At 38.5% G+C, this 22,007-nt stretch overlaps 1 protein-coding gene across 2 annotated transcripts in view; it reads right to left on the minus strand.

The window, feature by feature from the left end:
- Positions 1-735: 735 nt before the first annotated feature.
- RBM33 (RNA binding motif protein 33) overlaps positions 736-22,007 on the minus strand; it is a 136,692-nt gene continuing 115,420 nt past the window's right edge. For both annotated transcript variants that reach the window (XM_074985080.1, XM_074985078.1), the window contains exons 18-19: positions 7,759-7,847; positions 736-7,550 (exon numbers count right to left, since the gene is read on the minus strand). In XM_074985080.1, the coding sequence (XP_074841181.1) occupies positions 7,502-7,550; positions 7,759-7,847 (138 nt within the window). In that variant the 3' untranslated portion in view covers positions 736-7,501. The remainder of the gene's footprint in view (positions 7,551-7,758; positions 7,848-22,007) is intronic.

Consider the following 22,007-nt stretch of genomic DNA (forward strand, 5'->3'; position numbering starts at 1 on the left):
AGCCACAGGTGCTGTGCTGGGGAAACTGCTCCAGGGGCTGCTTCCACTGCCACGCACGCATCCCAAGAGGGGCTCCACATGTGTGGCTCTGGTGAGCTGCATTTTGCCAGACCCTGGTGTCCTGTTCAACACATAGGGCAAACGGGGAGCATACTGGACACTATGGCTCTAAAACATGTTTTCATGCAAATAATGCGTTGAAAAAAAAAATCATACTGCAGATTGCAAGAAGCGTACTGAGAACGAAGGATCTGATTTTGATTGCTGCCATCTGGGTCTATTTAAATGAGTGGAATTACTCTCCATTTACACTGATACAGCTATGTCCAGAATCTGCTCCCTGGGGATCATACTGGAGTCATCTGTACCTTTGTGTCATGTCTTGAATTATGAACATATCATCTGGCACTGGCTGCTGAGCATTCATAACTGACTTGATAACTGGTACTATGATACTAACTCATGCAAATAATCAAATTGTTACTGTTACTTGTTCCCATCCGCACCGCTCTGCTTATTCACTTGTGATGCCTTAAAATATACAGCTACGTTAACCTGGCCCATGGATTGTGTTTTTTGCTTACTCATGTGTATAGCCCCTAGAAAACGAGCCCCCAGCCATGTGATTTGTGTATGTGAGTGTTCCCAAGAATGATACGTGACATTGCAAGTTAAACTTGAAGTCCATGTTGTGCAACAGAACAAGACACAAAGGCAACATCCTCCAAAGCGAGGGAAAAAACTTTTATTTATACAATTTTCATTACAATAAATACACTTAAATACACATTGACATTTGAAGTATGGAATCACATAAGGAACTTGTACATTGTTTCTGTGTTTTCATTTTTACATCCATACCTATCATTTACCATAGAAAGGTATTCTAATGCAAACGGAAGGACTTGGTATAATCAGGCATACACTTAAGAAATAAGCAAAATAATATGTAGATGTTGCAGTAGAAAGCATGAAGCAGATGAACCCACAGTGGAATCAGTATCATGATACAGTCGCCTCTTGAATTTATATTCTGAACTCCTAATAAACACAAGCGTCATAGTCCAGATTAGAGCAGCACATTTTAAATGATAGTTTCAATATACCCAAATAAATCCAGCACTTAAGAGTTTACAGGTTAGGAAGGATCACATTCAGTAATAGTAATAGAGGTAGAACTGTGCTGACAGGTGCTCATTACTTCTAAGTGGCAGTGATAAAATACCATTACTATCACTGAATTCAAGAACAACCCCTGAAAAAGTAAAGGGTAGGAAAAAGTTAGTAGTTAGTCCCATCTCACACATCCCCTGGCACGCCACAGAAGCTAGAGAATGTCTAGAAACTGCTATTCCCAGAGGTGGAAAAGAGCTGTGAAACAAAATGGTTATGGTTAAGTACTATTTTCTCCATATCTTTGGCACGTGTAAGACATCCTGAAGTGCGAAATCTCTAACCATGACCCCTCCTTGGAGTGGGAGCTGTTCATTGTCAAACACTTACAACTAACATCTGTAGAAGAGATGCAGCACAATTTACCTTCAATACAGGCAACCAACACATTCCATTAGTGAGCTGAAATAGAGAATGATTAAGAAACCGAGACCACAACTGCCACGGGCAAAAAAAGAAAGTTAGACAGGAGATGAGATGAAAGAAAATACAGGAAAAATACAAGAGAAAAGAATTAAGTGAACTAGGATTGAGGAGATTTAGGAAGAGAGCAGAGAAAGGGTCAGGGAATCAAGGTGCCTGGCGATAACTTGGAAAGAATAAAGCATTAGGACTTGCTTTAATAGTGTATCTTAAGAGTATTAATGATGCAGTCCATTACAGACAGCTGATCAACTGTGAACAAAACAAGTTAATCTCGTCTTTGCTGTATCTGTAAATAAAAATGTGTTAATTTGAAAGTTTAATTACTGAAAACTCCATCTCCGTTAAAGCTGTCCTGAAAGAAAATTACGGAAAATAACTAATTTTATGCAAAGTAAACTTGTCAGACACCAGAAAAAATATGTACAATGAAAAGCCTGAATGATGAAATGTATTAAAAAGGTAAACAGCAGTAAAAATGCTTAATTTAGCAGTGATTTTTCAAATAACCACAGGTAATATTTCACTAAGAATATATTTTAAGTAACTGTACGCACAATTTTTAAAATTATTTTATAAAGAGACATTTAAGCTGTAAAAAAATTAAAGTAGTATAAGCTAAATTATTTGGGATGCTATTAAATCAAAAATCCTTGATGTAAACCTGTTGAGAATTATTAAAAATATACAAAAACCCCCTTTCCACTGAGAGCTGGAAAAATAAAGTGACCAACTTGAGAAGTGAGAAAGCAATGCAAGTGCTTAAAGACCAGTGAAATTAGCCTTCCCATTTAGTTTTTACAGTGTGAAAGACAACATAATTCCCACCAAAATCATCACAGACTTTGAAACAAGATTTTTTTAATACCCTGGAAAAGGCAGTGCTAAAGAAAAAAACAAATGATCCTTCCCAACCATTTTGTACCAGAAGATGGTATACATGAGGATCCAATATGAATCAGTGTTTTTCTACATGAGACCTTGCGCTCATGTGGATAATAAGTTAATATCTAGACAATTATGATAAAATTAACTAGGTTACAAAAACCTTACACAAAATCCTTAGGATTTAAAGCTACCTTAATCTAAAATACTTCTAGTATTAAACAATTTAATTGATTCATATTTAAAGAACCATGCTAAGTAACATTTCGGAATCAAAGACAGTTTAAAAGGCAACATTGAAACAACAGCCTTAAATTACCCTACTGATTTATTGCTCTCAAAATCAAGTACACTTTATTCAGTCTATCCAGTGCCTCTTTCCCCTACACTTAATTTTTCACCCAGCACCGCTGCTAGAAAAATCAAAATATCAAAAACAGCTATGAAGAAGAAAACTGTTATGCCTGAAGGGCCAAAGACAAAAATCCTGTTTGAGAGTAAGTAAGTATGTGAAGCCAGAAGCATATCCTTAGGGTAGAAGGATACATTGGATATATGCAATGCTAATGGGGAGGACAACACAACATCTACAGGTACATGGTAGAGCACAAATCTAGGACATATCCAGAAGGTCAAAATATAGGTAAAGGTAACATTCACAGTTACTTGTGCTAATTCTGGGAAGTGCCCTTAGCATCTTCTTAGAAGGACCAAAATTTTTAAAGCAGATCAGACTGAAGATATTCTATTGTGTAAACATTGAAAACAACTGAGGACCAAATACAACACTCATAGTTATTTCTCAAAGTGGTCAGAATTAGTTGCTATAATGTACCTAAGTAATAAGTGGAGTAATGCTTGGGCAAGCTGACAATACCTAGTTTTGTAAAAGATTTTTGGGTTAAATTTTTGCAATGGAATCCAGCTACGAAAAAAATTAAGTTGAATGAACATCTGGCAGTTTACTTACTAAAAGGGCTTTAAGCAAAGCTCTGAAAAATAAGTGAGTTTTTAGAACCAACCCCAAGTGAGAATTAAACCTATTGATCTGAAGAGTTATTTTTTTGTCCTAGAGTCTGTAGATTTGACTTCAGTATTTATAAACATCTTAATCTTTGTCCAGTGACATTGGGATTAATCAGACGTGGCCCACATTGGCCTGCAAAATTAAAAATACTGTCACTATAGTTCATAAAACACTTTGTAGTACTTCCTATATGTATGAAGATTCTGTAGGTCCGCAGTTCTGCCTTGCCTTATCCACAGGCTTTTACCAAGCTCCTCAGATATGTTTATTGGCTCGTTTTCATTATACAAAGTGTGCCATCCTGACCTCAGACTGTGAAAAGAATATGAACAACTAGAATTATATGTTCTAAATAATTCCAAGCTCCCAATCTTTGAAAACAGTATTTTTAGATTAACCATTTTGTGCTTAATAAAATAAAATAATAAAAAAAATAAATTAAAACCCCTCCCAGAAACCCAAACATTGGTCTGACAGTAGAATGTTAAGACCTAGTGTAACCTATAATCCACTTAACTTTTAAGGACAGAGGCTTCTTAAATAATTAAGAACATTCTTCTATAATTTCACACATCTGGTCAGGCCAGCCTAGTAGCCACAATGCAATAAGATATAGTAAAATGAATTTAAAAGTGCCACAAGATCAAAACAAGATAACTGAAAAAAGAAAAAGAAATTGTTCCACATAATCACCTACTGTATTCACCTATTAAAATAGCATAGTAAATTAAAGTTTCTCTGAAACTTGTGAACAAATAATACACAGATCAGGGTGTATGTATTGACTTACTAGCATCTTTATAAAAAGTTGAAGAGATTACACAAAAACACATCAACATTCATGGAACTATGTCCATCAAACGCAGATAAGACAACACAAAAAACTAACAAGTAGCTAAGATGTGGTTGAATTGTAAGCACTCTGAATAACATCTTTTAATTTTAAAAGTTCCATATTTACATTATACAATAAATGCAATTTTTGCATTCTGCATCTTATTTTAAATGCATGATAAAGAAAGAAAAAGATAATGGTTGCAACAGATCTTCCAAGAAAATTAACTTAAGATGGTCAGATTTAACGAAGTGCTGTAAGAGAACATGGAAATAACTTGGCCTTCTAATTTTACACCCTACTTCCTTTGCTTTTATGGAAAGAGCCACCATAAACTGAGATAGTATTGTTCAAATTGGTTGCTAGCAAATCCAGTTTTATGTTGGAAGTTTAGTACTGATATGTTTTAGTGAAATAATTTTAATGCACGCCTAAACCTAATGGCTGTTTTTACTAGTGTACTTTTTTTTTTTTTTGATCATCCTGTTAAAATGTTCTGTAATATACAGGAAGTATGTATGTACGTACATAATTGTATCCACATAAACATACATACAGAACATATTCACAGCCAGTATATGATACGCAGCTACTGTGATAAACAGCTACAGTCACTATCAGATATGTCTGCACTTTATGTACAAGCAGTAATCTAAAGTAACTGTCTACAAAGAGGGATATATACAATTATTAAACAAAGCTTACATCGCTCCAATCTATTTGGTAAGTTTAAGGAGACACTGTTCATGTCATTGTTTTCAATGCCACAGAATGATAATATGGGAAAAAGTTTCAGGAACCCTAACTAAAAATTATTAATCCTCTACTTGCAAAATGTTGCTCTCCAAGGAACTGATTCAAAACCCTCTGAAGTCAGCATGAGACTTTCCATCGCCTCAGTTAGGGTTTGGATCGGGCCACTGTTCTCTAGGTCTCAAAAAACCTCACATTCCATCATCACCTACTCATAGAAGATCAGCCTCAGACTTGCCCACTCCTGGACTCTGCCTACTTAGTTATTTGTAGTCACATCCAGACCATGCTTGCATAAGTAGACACATGGATCCATCCATTTTCTGCGTATTTCCCCTCACAGAGAAGCATTCCTTTGTAACAACAAAACCACAATACAGGTAGGGTTAATACTTGTGGATATGAGGGAATAGCACTAGTGTCAATCAAGCAAAACGGAAGTCAGGCATCATGATAGCCTTCATATACAACCCCACCAACAGACTTCTACATGTGACACATCTGCTTCTTCCAGTCTTGGCTCTTGTCTGAGCTGAGATCATCAATTATGCTGAACTGCTACAAACGTTCTGATTTAGAGACACACGTGAGAATGAACTCCACTTTAATGTTTGAATATTCTAATACTCTTACTCTGATCTGCTAAGATACCTGCTTTGCTAAGGAGCAAATATATGCCTTTGGAAACCACTATTCCTTCAACATTTTAATTTTCCCATTGTAATAATGTTAATACAGGACATTATTCTCACATTATTTCAGTGGAAAAAGAAAGCAGTTTTACCTAAGAGGCTTTAGGCAGTATTTACTGCTCAGTCATTAATTTTTAGCAACTTCTGCTTAATTGGAAAGTCAATACAAAAAACACTCTGCTGTGAGAAATCCAATTAACCAGCCTACGTGAACTCTGTCACTACTAAATCTTACATACAAGCTAAGGTTTACAGTAACTAATTTGCTTCAAACTGTTATTCTTCCATGTTCTGGCACTTGTTTAGACCCCATTCACAAGCTTCTGCAAATTAGGTTAGTGTTTTTTTTCTGTTACTTAAATATTCTCAAAGCCTATGAAGTTTCCGTAGCTGACACCTCCACAGGTCAGCAGTCTTAGAGGTATATCCTAAAAGTAAAGAACAAAAGGAAGACCCCGCCAAATAAAAATCAAGTAAATGTTCCATAAAACCTGCAATTGGATATAAACAATGGTATTTTGCTAAATTTGTAAAAAAAAATAAAATAAAATAAATGAAAACTTGTTCCTTTGGAAATACCATCCAGATGGTTCTAATCCAAAGGAAGTATAATGGATTTTACCAACTATAAAATGCAATATTCTTTAATATTTGCACATAATTTCTGAAACTGCCAATTCCACCAGCAGTGTATAATAATCCCGTCTTTGTGGGGAACAGCACATCACTGGTGTCTTTGCCATAATGTTTAAAAAATGGTTCAGCAGTAGTTACAAAATAAAGAAAAATACTAACTGACAAAGATGAAGAGGAAGCATACACTGCAACAGTGGCACAAAAACACTATTGGGAATATACCACTTTCTCTGTGTCACCCTATTTTTAAAATGAACTTAAGTGCTTCACTTTTTCATTGTATCTTGCAACCCCATTTTAAAAAAAAACAAAGCTAAACTGTAATAAGTTACTACTTGGAGTAAACTTCATGCTACTGAAAGGTGAAGATCTAGACCCTTCCTTTTAAACTATGGGGAGCGGGGGGAGGGGGAGGGGGGATGTAGCAATATTATTTCTACAAAATGTTTCATTTCACAAAGAGGGAAAAAGGAGTAAAGAGGGAATGTGTGTCAGACTAGAAGATGCGAAAAACAGTTTAATATATTTACAAAAACAGTAACTACAACCTTCTAGTGCCACCTCCCAAGCCTTTCAGAATATTATCAAGCAGACCACGTCAATCTACATAAGAATATACCTTCTATCTTCTCAGAGGACCAACACACATGTATTTTGTTTAGAAAAGTGAGTTATCCTTTAAATACCCTGCACTGAAGATAAGAGCAACCATTATCAAATATTCTTTGCTATGAAGAAACGTTCTAAATTTTTCAGTGGAACTGTTTTTCTCAAGTCACTGTTATTACCCAGGACGATCTCCATGAACAATGTCTACATGCATTGTAAGCACTTTGGAAAAAAATCTGGAGTTCCATGGGGTTACAACCAAAAGTGAAGAAATCGAACACAAAACTCCATTTTGTTAGATCCTCTAAAGTTCAGCTTATTTTGAGGAAATCTTCTTAGTTTCTGTAATTCTACAGACCAGTTTTAGAAAGACGGTTTGCTGAAATGACTTCAGATCCTGGTGGTTTTGTCTTTGTCTTTTCTCAGTGTAGGTTCACAGTATGCTTCTATTAGCATTGCCAGCTGTGCTCACTCAACTATCAATGCCACGTTAATATGGGACAGATCTATCATATGCCTGTAAAATGTCAAAGAAATAGTTTAATATATTCTGCATTCAACATGCATGCTTATACTACATGTATGGAGTAGAAAACCGTTCTATGAAGATCAGCAGTAAAACATGTTTGACAGGACTTGGATATGGTGCCTTCAGAGAAGACTATGGTTTCAGCATTTGCAGAGGGCAGAGAAACTAAAGAATAAAGCAATGGCTAAATATTTACCTGTGAAATTTCTGTTGAAATGCTAATGCATGTGCTGGTTCCTTAAATTTCGCTATGGCTTTCCGTTGTTGAGGAAGCATCTGCAAACTCTATGAAGACAAAACAAAAAACAAAAAAAACCAGTTATTTTCCTCAGCGCTGATCAATTTCTACAAAGAATAACTCAATACTTTTGCTTCAGAGGGATCGCAAACCTGGCCATTTTTCTGTTACCAGAAATGTTTAATTGGCCTGTAAAGGGAATTAGACTGCTAATATTATTTACATAGGTGATGATGTGAAACTGGAGTTCCTTGCTGTTCTAAGGAGAGCTTTCAGTCCAAAACCATGCTGCTAACCCAATGGAGTTTTCCAGAGAGATTAGCTTTCAAATGAACAATTTTACAGATGAGAAAACTGAGGGAGAGAAGCCTACGTATCCTGTTGAGGTTTACGTCCTCATCCTTTAATCTGATCCATATGGATGGACCATAGGATTTGGAAAGAGTCTCACCAACTTCATTAGTAATATCTAAATGGGCCCACCTCCTGGGGTCTAGCCATGGGGATCAGATTGAAGAACAAGGGATGTATACAGTAAGACACTGACAGAACCATATACCAAATCCAGACACCTGATATCAAGCTATACACTTAACTGCTAGGTCACACGCCCTCTATTTTCATAAAAAATATGCAGGGCTGGCTTTTGATAAGACATTTGGGGAATTTATAGAATGTACTAAAATACAAAAGTTACAGTGAGTTGTGAACTCCTGTTGGCCATCTAAGATGAAAAAATATGAACTAGCATTTTATTATAATGGCAAAATTTGGCATAATACAACTAGAAGAAATCTGAGTAATGTAAAGATATACTTATGTACATAATAAGCAGCTAAACCTAAATATGACAAACATTCAGCACAACTGAAATTCAGATAAGATCTGCACCACTTCCCTTCTCCAAAGACCAATATACAAACCACAAGGCCCAGAGTTATGCTCAAGTTAGAACAACAGCATCAAGATGGGAGAGGGAAGATTTAACTGAAGAAACTGTATATAAAGGTACTCTTGAACTTTCTAGAGGACTAATAAACCCATAGTTAAAAATATTAATCTTACTTTAAAGACCAACAATAAAAATGTTTTTGGCAATTATTTTTTCAAGCTAAGAATGTAAGTCTATAATGCTCTAAGCCCAAGGTTCAAACTCAGTCTCAAGTCTAACCCAACACTCCTCCCGCAACTCCCAAATGGCACTAATCCTGGGCTAATCCAGGATTCCATAGGAATGGAGGGTCCAAGCCTGAGTCAAGCTGGAAGCCAGGATTCAAGTCCTTTTACTCTGCAGCGTATACACAGCTCCACTGGACATGTATGCTGGAAGTTCACCAAAAGTATCCTTCAGCCCCAACCGAGATTTTCTTTGTCCTAGGGATGGTAACGGTTTCCCACAATAACTGTAGACCTCCTGACTTACGTGGAAGGTTGCGTTCCTGAGCAACCCCATGTAAGTCAAATTTCGAGTTACTCGGGGGCAGGGGGGAGGCGCGCAGGCCAGAAACTGACCAGCACAGCAGCACTGGACGGTTTCCTGTCTCCTGTGAGCAGCAGAGAGCTGGAGCCTGGCTCCCAGCTCCCTACCACTCACAGGAGACGGCAAACAGATCAGTGTTGCTGCACTGGTCAGTTTCTCAGCCCTGGTTAGGGGCAGCGACTCTTCCCGCCCCGATAGGAGCTAGAAACCGCTTCTGTTAGGGATGGTGAGAGAGTCAGACTGCTGCTCCTGAGAGGAGCAGTTTCCCCGCGCCTGACAGTGGCAGCAGCTGAGAGTCAGGCTCTCAGCTGCTACTCTTGTGAGTGCAGGTGAGCTGACGCCTGGCTCGCAGCTGCCCGCCACTCACAGGAGTTGGGAAAGTGACCAGCACTTCTGGTCAGTTTCCTGGCTCCCCTGAGTGGTGGGCAGCTGGGAGCCAGGTGCCAGTTCTTCACCACTCAGAGTCACGCTAACCCAAGATTCACACAACTTGAGTGCGTGTGTCTCAGCGTTCTACTGTACATCAAAAACAGAACATCAAAGCAGCTCCACTTCAGGAGAAAGCTGGAAAGTCTCACATATGCATGGCTGGACTGACACAGGATAGCCAGGTTGGGAGCCATGATTCAAAAATTCCAAACCTGGGAGTACAAGCAAATGTAGATGCTCAAGCCCTAGGTTAATAGACTCTCCTAATTCAAATTTTATTGAGCCTTGTCTTACACTGAAGTGTAGACACAACCTAACTGCAAAGTATCCCAGGCATAAAAGCTGAAATATTTTACACAACAAAACTGAGACATGCACGTGATCTTGCTACTGTAACAAGTTGTTCTTACTCACTTTTTTCCCCCGACATTGTCGCTGCATTACTGTATCATGTCTAAGGGAAGTGCAAATATGCTTAATTCAAGGTAGGTGATGCATGTTAATGAACTGAAGTTCTAAGTGGGGTTGCCATCTCAGTGGGTTTTACCTGGACAGTCTGGATTTTGGCATTTGTGACCAACTGCCATTTAGGACTGCCAAATGCCCAGTTTTCAACCTGTAAGTCAAGTCAAAAAGTGAACCTGTCAACCCTAAATGGCACTTGGACCAAAAACTACTGAGGGCAAGGAGAAGCACTGAGTCATTACCCTGTACCAGTCCCTGTTCAGCCAATCAGGTCGACCTCTGATCTGCAGACAGGCTCCTTGAGATGATCCAAAAAGCAACAAGAGGATTGGGTAAGCAGCATGAGTGACAGAGGGGCAGGGCCTTGAGGGAAGAGGCAGAGCAGGGATGGGGCCTTGGGAGTGGGAAAGCCAGTAAGAGGCTGGGGCTTGGTGGGAAGGGGGGCAAAGGTAGGGTTTCAGGCATCCAGTTACCAGCAGTTAGAAAGGTGGAAACCATGGGTGGTGGGTATAATAGACCAGAGCAGTCTGAGTTTGCCTTGGAACTGTTTCAAGGTTTGGCAGAGGAAGCTGTTTATTACAACCCATACAGGTCAGGGGTCTGAGGGTCTCGGGGCTCTGGCTGCAGGGGAGTTCAGGGCTCCGGTCACATAGCGGGTGTGTGGCTGGAAAGGGCAGAACCGAGGCAAGTCTCTCTAAAATGGTGCTCACCTCGCGTCCATCCAACCCTAGTTAAAACAGGAGTAAAAAACGCAGCTTTTTTTTTTTTTTAAACTCTGGGTATCCTCTTGAGCTCTTCTCCAGACTCCCCTATGGGTTTTAACTCAAGTTGCCATGTCTTCACTTGTTTTAACCTGAGTTTGCTAATGAAGGTTAACAAAGCTGAGTTCAGAACATCCTGGAAGTGGGGCTGTGTAGACATATCCTAAAATCACATTGCAGGCTGTGTGGAGCAAGAAGTTTACCTTTTTTTGGGTTTCTGTGAAGCACTCATTGCTTTTTTATTTTGTATTACAAAGAAGCTGCGAGGAAAAGACCGTAGAGCCTGTTTTTGTGCATTTTAGTCAGTTTTTTGCACTTTGAAATTCTGTGACTGAACAATTACTTACCTGATTGCAGATTCCTGTCCTTACTGTTGAATGGAGTATCTCTCACCAATGTGTCTAGATCTCTCCTCCATGCTCCTATCCAGAGGCCCTCCAGCTCTCTCTGCTGCTGCTGAAGGACCTCTGTGGACAGCACTATGTAATGGGTATTTGCATATTAACTTTTCCCCTTTGCTTTAAATTAAAGCAGCTTGATCTAAGTTTCAGGAAAAACTTCATTTGTCACTTCAGACAATTTGGAGGATGTAAGAAGTAATTCTTTGCTCTTTTACAAAACAGAAGTTAATATATTTATTTAAATAGCCTTCAACACCCACATTTTTCCAGAATATTTGAAAGTGAGGGAGCATGCAGCATTGTTCTTGTGAGTGTCTAGACAAAATTATTGCTTTTTCTTCTCACTGTTCATTACCAGTTCAAAAAGCAAGTAAGAACAGTGTATTCTGCCTTCATCAAATTAATTCTTTAAATTCTTCATATTCCTTCACTTAGCAGGGGATATTAGTTTTATGCTAGTGTAGTCTTCACTGTTTCTGTCAGTGAAGAGCAGCAAGGCAGCATAATAAGGGCTGCCCACTTTAAGTGGCAGCCAAATACAGTAAGCTTTTTTATATTCCATTAAAATACTGGAACTACTAAATGGACCCTAAACTATAATTCATCTATGGCAAAGAAGATAGTATTAGAGCACCAAGGGCCAACTGTAGAGGTAAGATGCGCAGACATGGAAGGGCAAAATATGAGCAACTTAAGCGTGAAAGAAGTGCACCTTGGTATTTGGTCAACCTCATCTGTGCTAAAAGTCAAACACACAAAAACAAATATGACCCCTGCAGTACGTAAAAGGGGATATGGTCAAACGAAAAGTGACCGACAATCATAGCATATTGATTTTCCCTGCCCCCACAGTAAAAACTGTTCTATTTTCATGATTAACTTAATTTCACTCTGAGGCCAGGTCTACACTTGGAGATAAAGTTGATTTTAGATACACAAATCAAGCTATGAGAACTGCATAGCTGCAGTCGACATACCTAATATCGATTTTTGCCGCTGTCTACAAAGCAGAAGGTTGACAGGAGCAACTCCCTCATCGACTTTCCCTTACTCCTGGTGACTGCTAGGAGTATTGGGGGGAAAACCAGCGGTGCCATAACAGTCTGATTAAGTGCGTCCCTAATAAGTTTGCTAAATTGAACCCAGGAAGATCGACCGTCAGTGTGCCGATCTTCCCCTAAATGTATACCTACCCTGAGGCAGGAAGAAGAAAGATGTGTAATGGATGTCATGTTACATCAGAAGAAACAAGGTGTCTCTGCTTAACAGACAACTTCCTCAAAATGGAAAGGACATCATATCCACCATCATTTGTGATGTCCCATGAAGATTATGGGGGGGAAAAAAAAACCAAACAAACAACTGAAGACTACTGACCCCAAAATTCCATGAGTAGGTGGCCATCCCAATAAAAACAGCTAAAAATATTCTTCTTGTTGTTGGCATATAGGATCCAACCATGAGCATAACTGTAGCAACAGTCTCAAACTCATACATTACAGAGGAGGGACCATGACATTTGGAAATTCTATGAAGCCATAAGGTGTTGTTCTCATGTCTTTTGCTCTACCCACGTCCCAGAATTGGAGAATAAACTTGCTTGGATTTGGGAGTTTTCTTCATACAATATGCAAGAGGCATAAAGGTATCAACTTCATTGAGTGCTTAGGGCATTTTTAAAGACACATTTTGATTGCTACAAAAGAAAACTACATTGGCATCAGTGAAATAAGGCTGCTACTTTATTCTCTCTTCTTTTAATATATAGGTAACCGACTTAAGGAACACTAGTATGAAAATAATTGTACTCTTCTTTCAGTGAGACATTCCCATGAATGAACACACACACACACACACACTCATGTTTCTATATACAACATATGGATACACCACAACATGAAGTGTCCTTCACAAGGATATGTTCACATCACACACCACAGTATTTACTGTTTACATTGTATGTTATACAGTCTTTAATTAAAAACAGCAGTTTGCTAAAATCCTGAGTTTTTCAGTTGTTACATACCAAAATTAAATCGCAAACATGACATTAAATTAGCAATGATATTTTCTAGTCTTTGATCATGGGAAAGAATGAAATAAAGATCTAGATAAAAAAATCAGGGAAAAAGTTCGACTGCATGGCCTAGCCAGGCTCATCAGGTTAGACAGTCTTAAAAATAGCAAAAGGAATGAAGATTAACATTTTCAGGATTTGCCCATGTACACAGCTATTTCTTTTGGTAGAATTTAATCTATACACACTAACAAGACTGGAAGTGCATAAACTACAAAGGTTTTTGAGAAGCTCTGCAAATGGATCACGTTTGCTACAAACATTTTCCTCAATTATTAGAAGGATTACAATGTATTTGTTATATAAAAATTTTCACCCAAACGAAAATTGTTACTAATAAATGTTGATGGGACCAATTGTCACTTCCATTAAGGACCATGCTAGCACTGTGAATTACGCTCAACACAGGGCTCTTAATTACCACAGCAACATCAGAAGGGCCTTAGCATAAGTGCGTATAAGTCCCAATGAGAAACACTTGAGATTTTCTTCCCACCCCCTTTAAACTGTGACTTCTCAGCTCAATTTTCTATGGTCTCTCCCCATTTTCTCTTTATTTCAGTCCGCCCCAACAGAATAAGGCTCATTTCTACACATAAAAACATAAGAATGGCCATACTGGGTCAGACCAAAGGTCCATCCAGCCCAGTATCCTGTCTGCTGACAGTGGCCAATACCAGGTGCCCCAGAGAAGGAGAACAGAAGACAATGATCAAGTGATTTATCTCCTGCCATCCATCTCCTGCCCTTGTACTGAAGGCTAGGGCACCATACTTTTCCCCTGGCTAATAGCCATTTATGGACCTAACCTGCAAAAATTTATCGAGCTCTTTTTTAAACCCTAATAGAATCCTGGCCTTCACAGCCTCCTCCGGCAAGGAGTTCCACAGGTTGACTGTGCGCTGTGTGAAGAAAAATTTCCTTTTATTAGTTTTGAACCTACTACCCATCAATTTCATTTGGTGTCCCCTAGTTCTTGTATTATGGGAAAAGGTAAATCATTTTTCTACGTTCACTTTCTCCACACCATTCATGATTTTATATACCTCTATCATATCACCCCTCAATCACCTCTTTTCCAGACTGAAAAGTCCCAGTCTCTCTAGCCTCTCCCCATATGGGACCCGTTTCCAAACCCCTAATCATCTTAGTCGCCCTTTTCTGAACCTTTTCTAATGCCAATATATCTTTTTTGAGGTGAGGAGACCACATCTGCACACAGTACTCAAGATGTGGGCGTACCATAGTTTTATATAGGGGAAGTATGATATCTTTTGTCTTATTATCTATCCCTTTTTTTAATAATTCCTAACATCCTATTTGCTTTACTAACTGCCGCTGCACACTGCGTGGATGTCTTCAGAGAACTATCCACTATAACTCCAAGATCCCTTTCCTGATCCATTGCAGCTAAATTTGACCCCATCATGTTGTACGTGTAATCTGGGTTATTTTTTCCAATGTGCATTACCTTACACTTATCTACATTAAATTTCATTTGCCATTTTGCTGCCCAATCACTCAGTTTGCTGAGATCTTTTTGTAGTTCTTCACAATCCCTTTTGGTTTTGACTGTCCTGAACAACTTGGTGTCATCTGCAAACTTTGCCACCTCACTGCTTACCCCATTTTCTAAATCATTGATGAACAAGTTGAACAGGATCGGTCCCAGGACTGACCCCTGGGGAACACCACTAGTTACCCCCCTCCATTGTGAAAATTTACCATTTATTCCAACCCTTTGTTTTCTGTCTTTTAACCAATTCCCGATCCATGAAAGGATCTTTCCTCCTATCCCATGACCGCCTAATTTACATAAAAGCCTTTGGTGTGGGACCGTGTCAAAGGCTTTCTGGAAATCTAGGTATATTATGTCCACTGGGTGCCCCTTGTCCGCATGTTTATTAACCCCTTCAAAGAATTCTAATAGATTAGTTAGACACGACTTCCTTCTGCAGAAACCATGCTGACTTTTGCCCAACAATTCGTGCTCTTCTACGTGCCTTGCAATTTTATTCTTTACTATCGTTTCTACTAATTTGCCTGGTACTGATGTTAGACTTATCGGTCTATAATTGCCAGGGTCTCCTCTGGAGCCTTTTTTAAATATTGGCGTTATATTGGCCATCTTCCAGTCATTGGGTACCGAAGCGGATTTAAAGGATAGGTTACAAACCACTGTTAACTCCGCAATTTCACATTTGAGTTCTTTCAGAACCCTTAGGTGAATACCATCTGGTCCTGGAGACTTGCTACTATTCAGCTTATCAATTAACTCCAAAACCTCCTCTAATGTCACTTCAATAACACAAGTTAGTTATTTCCTTACAATGGAACCAAAATTTCAAAACTGATCCTGTTCTTAATAGATTCTCACTGCACGTGCTGCCTCCAGACACACAGAACACAACAATATGGTACCAGCACAGGTATTATTACTAGGAGTGATTCATCTACAGGAAACACAGAATCAAATAACAGAGCCCTTCCCCACAGGATACAGGGTGTGGTTCAATGTGTGATGAGATACTGCTATATATAAACAATGGGTTTGTTGACAAGTAACTCCTAAATATGACCTTGGATGTATGGTTGCAGGAGAGGGCTTTATTCCCCTCAAAGAAATGCTGAGAAAATGTGTTAAACAGAAGGTGCCCTAACACTAAATGAAGCTAAATTTGAAAGACAGATGCTGAGGAAGTAGAACTAATTAGTATAATTAAATCAAGAGAAGCAAACCCTATTCCTATGGCAGTTTAAGAGAAAAATCCGCTTAGTTCACTGAAAGGATTAAATACTTGAGTACGATCAGCCAATATAAATGAAAAAGGAAAATAGGGATACGTCCCATTAGCTGTACTCCGCAAGTCCTCCCTCTGTCATTTGCTGCTCTCTCCCCTTGCCTGAACAATCTTCAGCCCTTTTGCTAATAACTGATCCTCACAACAACGTTAGGTGTTTCTCTTTCAGGACATTCTCCCATTGCTTTAGGCTCCAGCCTCCTGTCACAGTCAGTTGCAGGGAGAAAGAAGAAGCTGTATTTAGGTTCTGAACAATTTTGCACAATAACTACTGATGTATCATTTCATAAATCTACTTGAGATACACAAAGCCAAAGAACTGGTTAAGCTGTGAGCTTACAGACCCTCTCCCTTTAACAGTGAAATTATTCTGAGCAAATTGACTCCATAATGAAAACAGGGTAATAAAAGGAGACTGACTAAAGACAACTAGCTTGATAGAGGGTACATTAATTATCCAGGGAAATCTTTGCGCCAAAAATAGAATGAAAAAGCATTAAAAATGACCTTATGGCATGTGATTTACCTTTACTTAAAGTGAGACTAAATTTTGATGACAAAAAGGTTTGGCTATTGTATCACAGCTTGTCAGTGATTCTTAAACTATTGTGGTATGCATTTGCATTGAAAAACAACATTTAAAAAAAATCTAAATTGTTCTTGATTATATTATGTTGGCATGGAGGTCAAGGTGCCGTTTTTCAGATAGGACTATTACGAAAAAGCGATGCTTATTTCAGCTGCAAACAAACAATATTGTGGCAATGAAAATGAATATATTTCCAGTAAGTTTCATTGGCTATGTCTACACTAGCCAAAAACTTTGAAATGGTCATGCAAATGGCCATTTCAAAGTTTACTAATGAAGCGCTGAAATACATATTCAGCGCCTCATTAGCATGTAGGTGGCTGCGGCACTTTGAAATTGACGCGGCTTGCCGCCACGCAGCTTGTCCAGACGGGGCTCCTTTTCGAAAGGACCCCAGCTACTTCGAAGTCCCCTTATTCTTATGAGCAGATGGGAATAAGGGGACTTCAAAGTAGCTCAGGTTCTTTCAAAAAGGAGCCCCGCCTGGACGAGCCACGTCAATTTCGAAGTGCTGCAGCTGCCAGCATGCTAATGAGGCGCTGAATATGCATTTCAGTGCTTCGTTAGTAAACTTCAAAATGGCCATTTGCATGGCAATTTCAAAGTTTTGGCTAGTGTAGACACGGCCATTGAAAATTATATCCACTTCTATCAGGTCTAAATCTGCCTTCAAGTGCTTGATTTATTCAGTTTCCTTACGAGATACTGTGATTTGTATTTCTGCACACAAATACATTTTCATTTATTGCCGTTAGAACTTTTTCCATGTTAGTTCTAGCTACAAAATATTACTTGTTCTCAAGGCAATTAAGCATTGTAACTGAAAACAATAAAAGTCTTTAAAAATATAATTCCATCAGATAGAATATAGGTTTTACTGCCTATTTAACTTCTTTATATCATTGATTTGTGCCCATTTACAGCCTAGTCTAAATCAGTTCATTTGAGTATTTTTGAAGGATTACTATCACAGAACACATAACAAGGCTAAACAAAAACCTCTCAAGCTAAAATTGTTTTCTCCCATCTTCTGTTGTTTCATTGTATACGCAATGCTGTACATGAGCACTAGCTTTTGTAAAAGCTCATGAGACATATTGAAGATGAACTGGCAATATGAAAGTAAAGACTACAAAACAAATGCATAATTTAATGAAACATTTAATTTCTTTTCCTAAAAAGTAGTGTTGGATCTTAACTAAAACACATTAGTAAAGGGATCTTAAAGCAAGCCAAACAGCTTGAACAAAAACCAACATTTGCCACAACTAAACTAACACTGCAACAAAAATGATGCAAGATTGTTCTTTACTGGCATTAGTCAGTTTGTTTGGTTTTTTTAACATTAGCTGAAAATGACTCAGTTTAGTATGGTATTAACTACTGACACATTCAAGCTTATACTCAATATCTGGTTACGTTGTAGGCTTGCCTTGGATAAAAAATAATTGTAGTAATAAGGACAAAAATAAACTGGGCCAAGATTTAAATTGTAAACTATGTCACATATATAATGCCATAGCTTTAAATATCTACTGCAAACCCTCTTACAGATAGGAAGCGGTAGCATCTTAGCTGCAAGCGTATTTGTTTTGCATTTTATTTAAAAATAAAAACTAAGTCACAACCCAACATTTCTGGATGTTGTTCAGTTCACCAATGAAAACTTGTTGAAAACCAGTCATGTTCTGGTGTTGGGATTCTCCCCCTCCCGCCCCCAGTGTGTGTCTTCATAAACTATTAAGTTTCTACTTAGGAAACAAAGAACTGATGGCCCTGGGAAAAGCAGTGGCCCTGAACATTTTTGGATGAGTCCCCCGGGAGCCATGAATGGGGGCCAACAGTAATAGCGGGGGAACAGGGCTGGAAAGGAGTTGGGGGCAAAAGTTAACTGTGGGGGCAGAGTGGGGCTGAATGGTGCTCTCTCCATTCTCCCCACTGAGGCTTGCGTGGGCCCTGCCATGTCCTCCTGAACGTTCTCTGCATCCCCCAGAAATCATGCTCCACAATTCGGGGACCACTGGGCTACAGCCACACATTGTACAGGTGCATATTGTCTGCATGCAATTTTGACAGTGCAGCTTAGCGCTGACCTTTTTTTCCCCCCCATTGTCCTGAGTAAGGGAATCTTCTTGATCACTGATAAGTTGTATGAAACAAGTTAATAACCACTAAGGAATATGTTTCATTGAACTGCTTCAGTTGTGACCTGAACACCATTTCAGCTGAAGTCTCAACAGATGATATATTACCATATTGATTTACTGCATTAATATCTTCCATACAATTAATGTTGGATGATAAGCTTAAGCTGGTCACACTCATACTGAAGTTAACAGTGATACTCTGAATAAAATGGAACTTTTGCACAAGAAAAATGCAGGATCAGGCCTTACAGTATTTAAAAAAAACATTTGCATGAAGTTTAGAATCCAATAATTTTGTGAAAGACAGCTATCCTTAAACTTACTTTACCAGCTTCTGCTTTTTGGATTCCAAATACAGGTGCTAGGCAAATACACGCACACAATTAATAATTCTGCGTATCATAGTTATGTTGCTATTACATTCAATTTATTAACAGTTTTGCCTCCCTATTAAAAACAGCTTTATACCAAAACTAACCAGTACCATCCTATAAAATCCCTCTTCAGAATAGTTTGTCTGCATACATGCGCGCGCACACACACAAAACTACAGCCTCCCATGAAAGTTATTTTCAGCACTCTGTACGATTCTATCTAGACTTCTGTCCAGATCACTAGTAAAATATCCCTCTTCTGTTTAACAGTTATCTAGCTGACTTATATAAAATTCCCTAAGAAGCATGTCCGAATTGTTAGTTCCACTCCCTCACTCACATATTTTTCTCTTTGAGGGGGAAAAAACCCCACAAAAAACACCATTACATTTTCAAGTGTTCATTTGCATCTCCTTCTGTGAATCAGTCTACACACTACTTGCCATATTCTGTAGTGATATAGCTTGCATGTACAAAAAGAGAAGTTACCCATACTATGAAGTCTGTCTCAATGACTATTTATATTTCACTATAATACATCTATTTACAATCTACCATCTGTGCACAACCACCACCACATACCTACCAAGTACAATTAAAAACTTGTTCTTTTTTAAACTGCCCTATAATTTGTAGAATTTACAACAAAAATTCTGTTGGGTGCTCACATAGAACATGCTTCATGATGATTCTGTTTAGTAGCCCCTGCCTGCATGAAAAGAACACGTGTAAGGACAGGAAATGTTACAAGCATGTTTCCAAAATAAAACAAAGGTAGCCCAAGGACTAGATCCTATAAGCCTAGATAGAGCTACAATACATTCAAGGTATACCTCCTGCTTGAAGCCAAAGTTTCTCCATTATTGTCAAAATAACTGAGTGAAAACTGGCTACGCAGACACGAGACTGGGCACAAGAAAAGCTCTTTATGCTTCATAATCCCATCCCTCAGTGCATGAGTTCATGCTGGAGTCTTTGTGCTTTTTCATGAGCACGCTCTGGGATATCACTGCCAAAAACTGAGGGGGTGGGGGGAAGTTATCCACACAGTAACCGGGCCTTGGCAGAAAAGTAGACATTTTAATTCTCCCTAAATGGACAAAATACTGACACAATATATATTCAATGTGTGGAAGGTTTACAATATTCTAAAAGTTCTCCTCAAGTGCCCAGATAGGACTGACCCTTTCAACACTAGAAGCCAAGTAGGCAGAATGCAGGTCCTACTTGGAATCACCTGACCTTTTTAATAAGCACTTCTCCTGTCTTCAATATACTATTTTCAGAAAGAAAATCTAAGAATTGTCATAGCTGAACAGGTCGATGGGTGTCTAATTCTGATCTTCAATAAGATCTAATGACATCTCTTTGTGAAGGACGTGTAAGCCTCAATAATACATCTAACTGGCATACATTCAATACTACAAGGTAGAATATCATGACACAATTTTTTCTTGAAAATTTCAGCTGTCAATCAGGTTATGTACTAAACGCAAAGTAACTGCTCTTACTCTCTTATGCTGGTTTAATTAGAGATTAAAGTTAAAGAAAGTCATTCAGGTCTATACCACATTTTCTATGTCAATATGCTGCAATGAGTCCTACGGTTACAGGTAAATTGGGGCAAAATAATTTCTTGCAGTAGTGTTAAAGCTGATGTCTATTTTAAGAAAAAATGAATTATCTTACATAATCAGTAATGGCAGATAAGACCATCAAGTTAACCTTCATGCCATTCATTTACTGTCTTTTCACTTTTCACAGCACGCAAGCATATTCATAAAATTTATATTAAAAAAACCTAGTTCTTAAATCCTCCACCATACAAACACCAAAACAGTGTTTTCCTTAAGTGCTATACTGTGACTCAGTGGCTCATCTGTGGTACTTTATTCTCTGTTAGCAACTCTTGTCCAGTGTGACACACTCACCATACCTAAATACAGTATTGTCATGATACATAGCTACAAGGGAGAATTTCCCATGCAGAATTGGAAAACTAGTAAATCACTGCTTGAGATAATTAAGGCAGATGTGCATAAAAGATAAACAAAATCATCAAACCAGCAGGGAAGGGAGGCATCAAAGCTCAGACTCCTGCAAGAAGCTAAGTGTTCTGAGCCAACTGAGTGTATACAATATTACTGTATAATCATCCTCAAGTAAGGACTTTTCTGAAAAGTTCATGACACATTGGTAATATTGTGAAATGAAAATATTACTATTTGAGGAAATATGGATACTTATTGATATTATGCTTTAAAGTCTGTGACTACACACAGAAAGGAACAGGGTTTCTCCCACACGAGGGAAGACAGCTACCTATTTGTCTGCAATGAAATTAAGTAAGGTGTGACTGACTATTCTCTACATCAACAACACTTCTCTCCAACAGTGAAATGTGCACTATCAATCTACTGAGCCACTGCTGATCACACTGGCTTTTCCTTCCTTGAAATTACACTTACAAGCATCCAGGGTCAAAGGAGATCCAAAGCACCATAAAAAGCAGCTTATAAGGAGGGAACAACAAAACTGACCAACCAGAATGAGGAAGCCATGGAAAAATGCAAAAGATCTGCCAATGGGAAGGAGGAGAGGTAAGAGCCGCTGGTCAGACCAGCGCTTCCTATTGAGGTACTTAACAAGGAAGGAAAATGAGACAAAGGAGACTCGCCAAACT

This window comes from Carettochelys insculpta, chromosome 2 (assembly GCF_033958435.1).
Source record: "Carettochelys insculpta isolate YL-2023 chromosome 2, ASM3395843v1, whole genome shotgun sequence".
NCBI classification, from domain to species: domain Eukaryota; kingdom Metazoa; phylum Chordata; order Testudines; family Carettochelyidae; genus Carettochelys; species Carettochelys insculpta.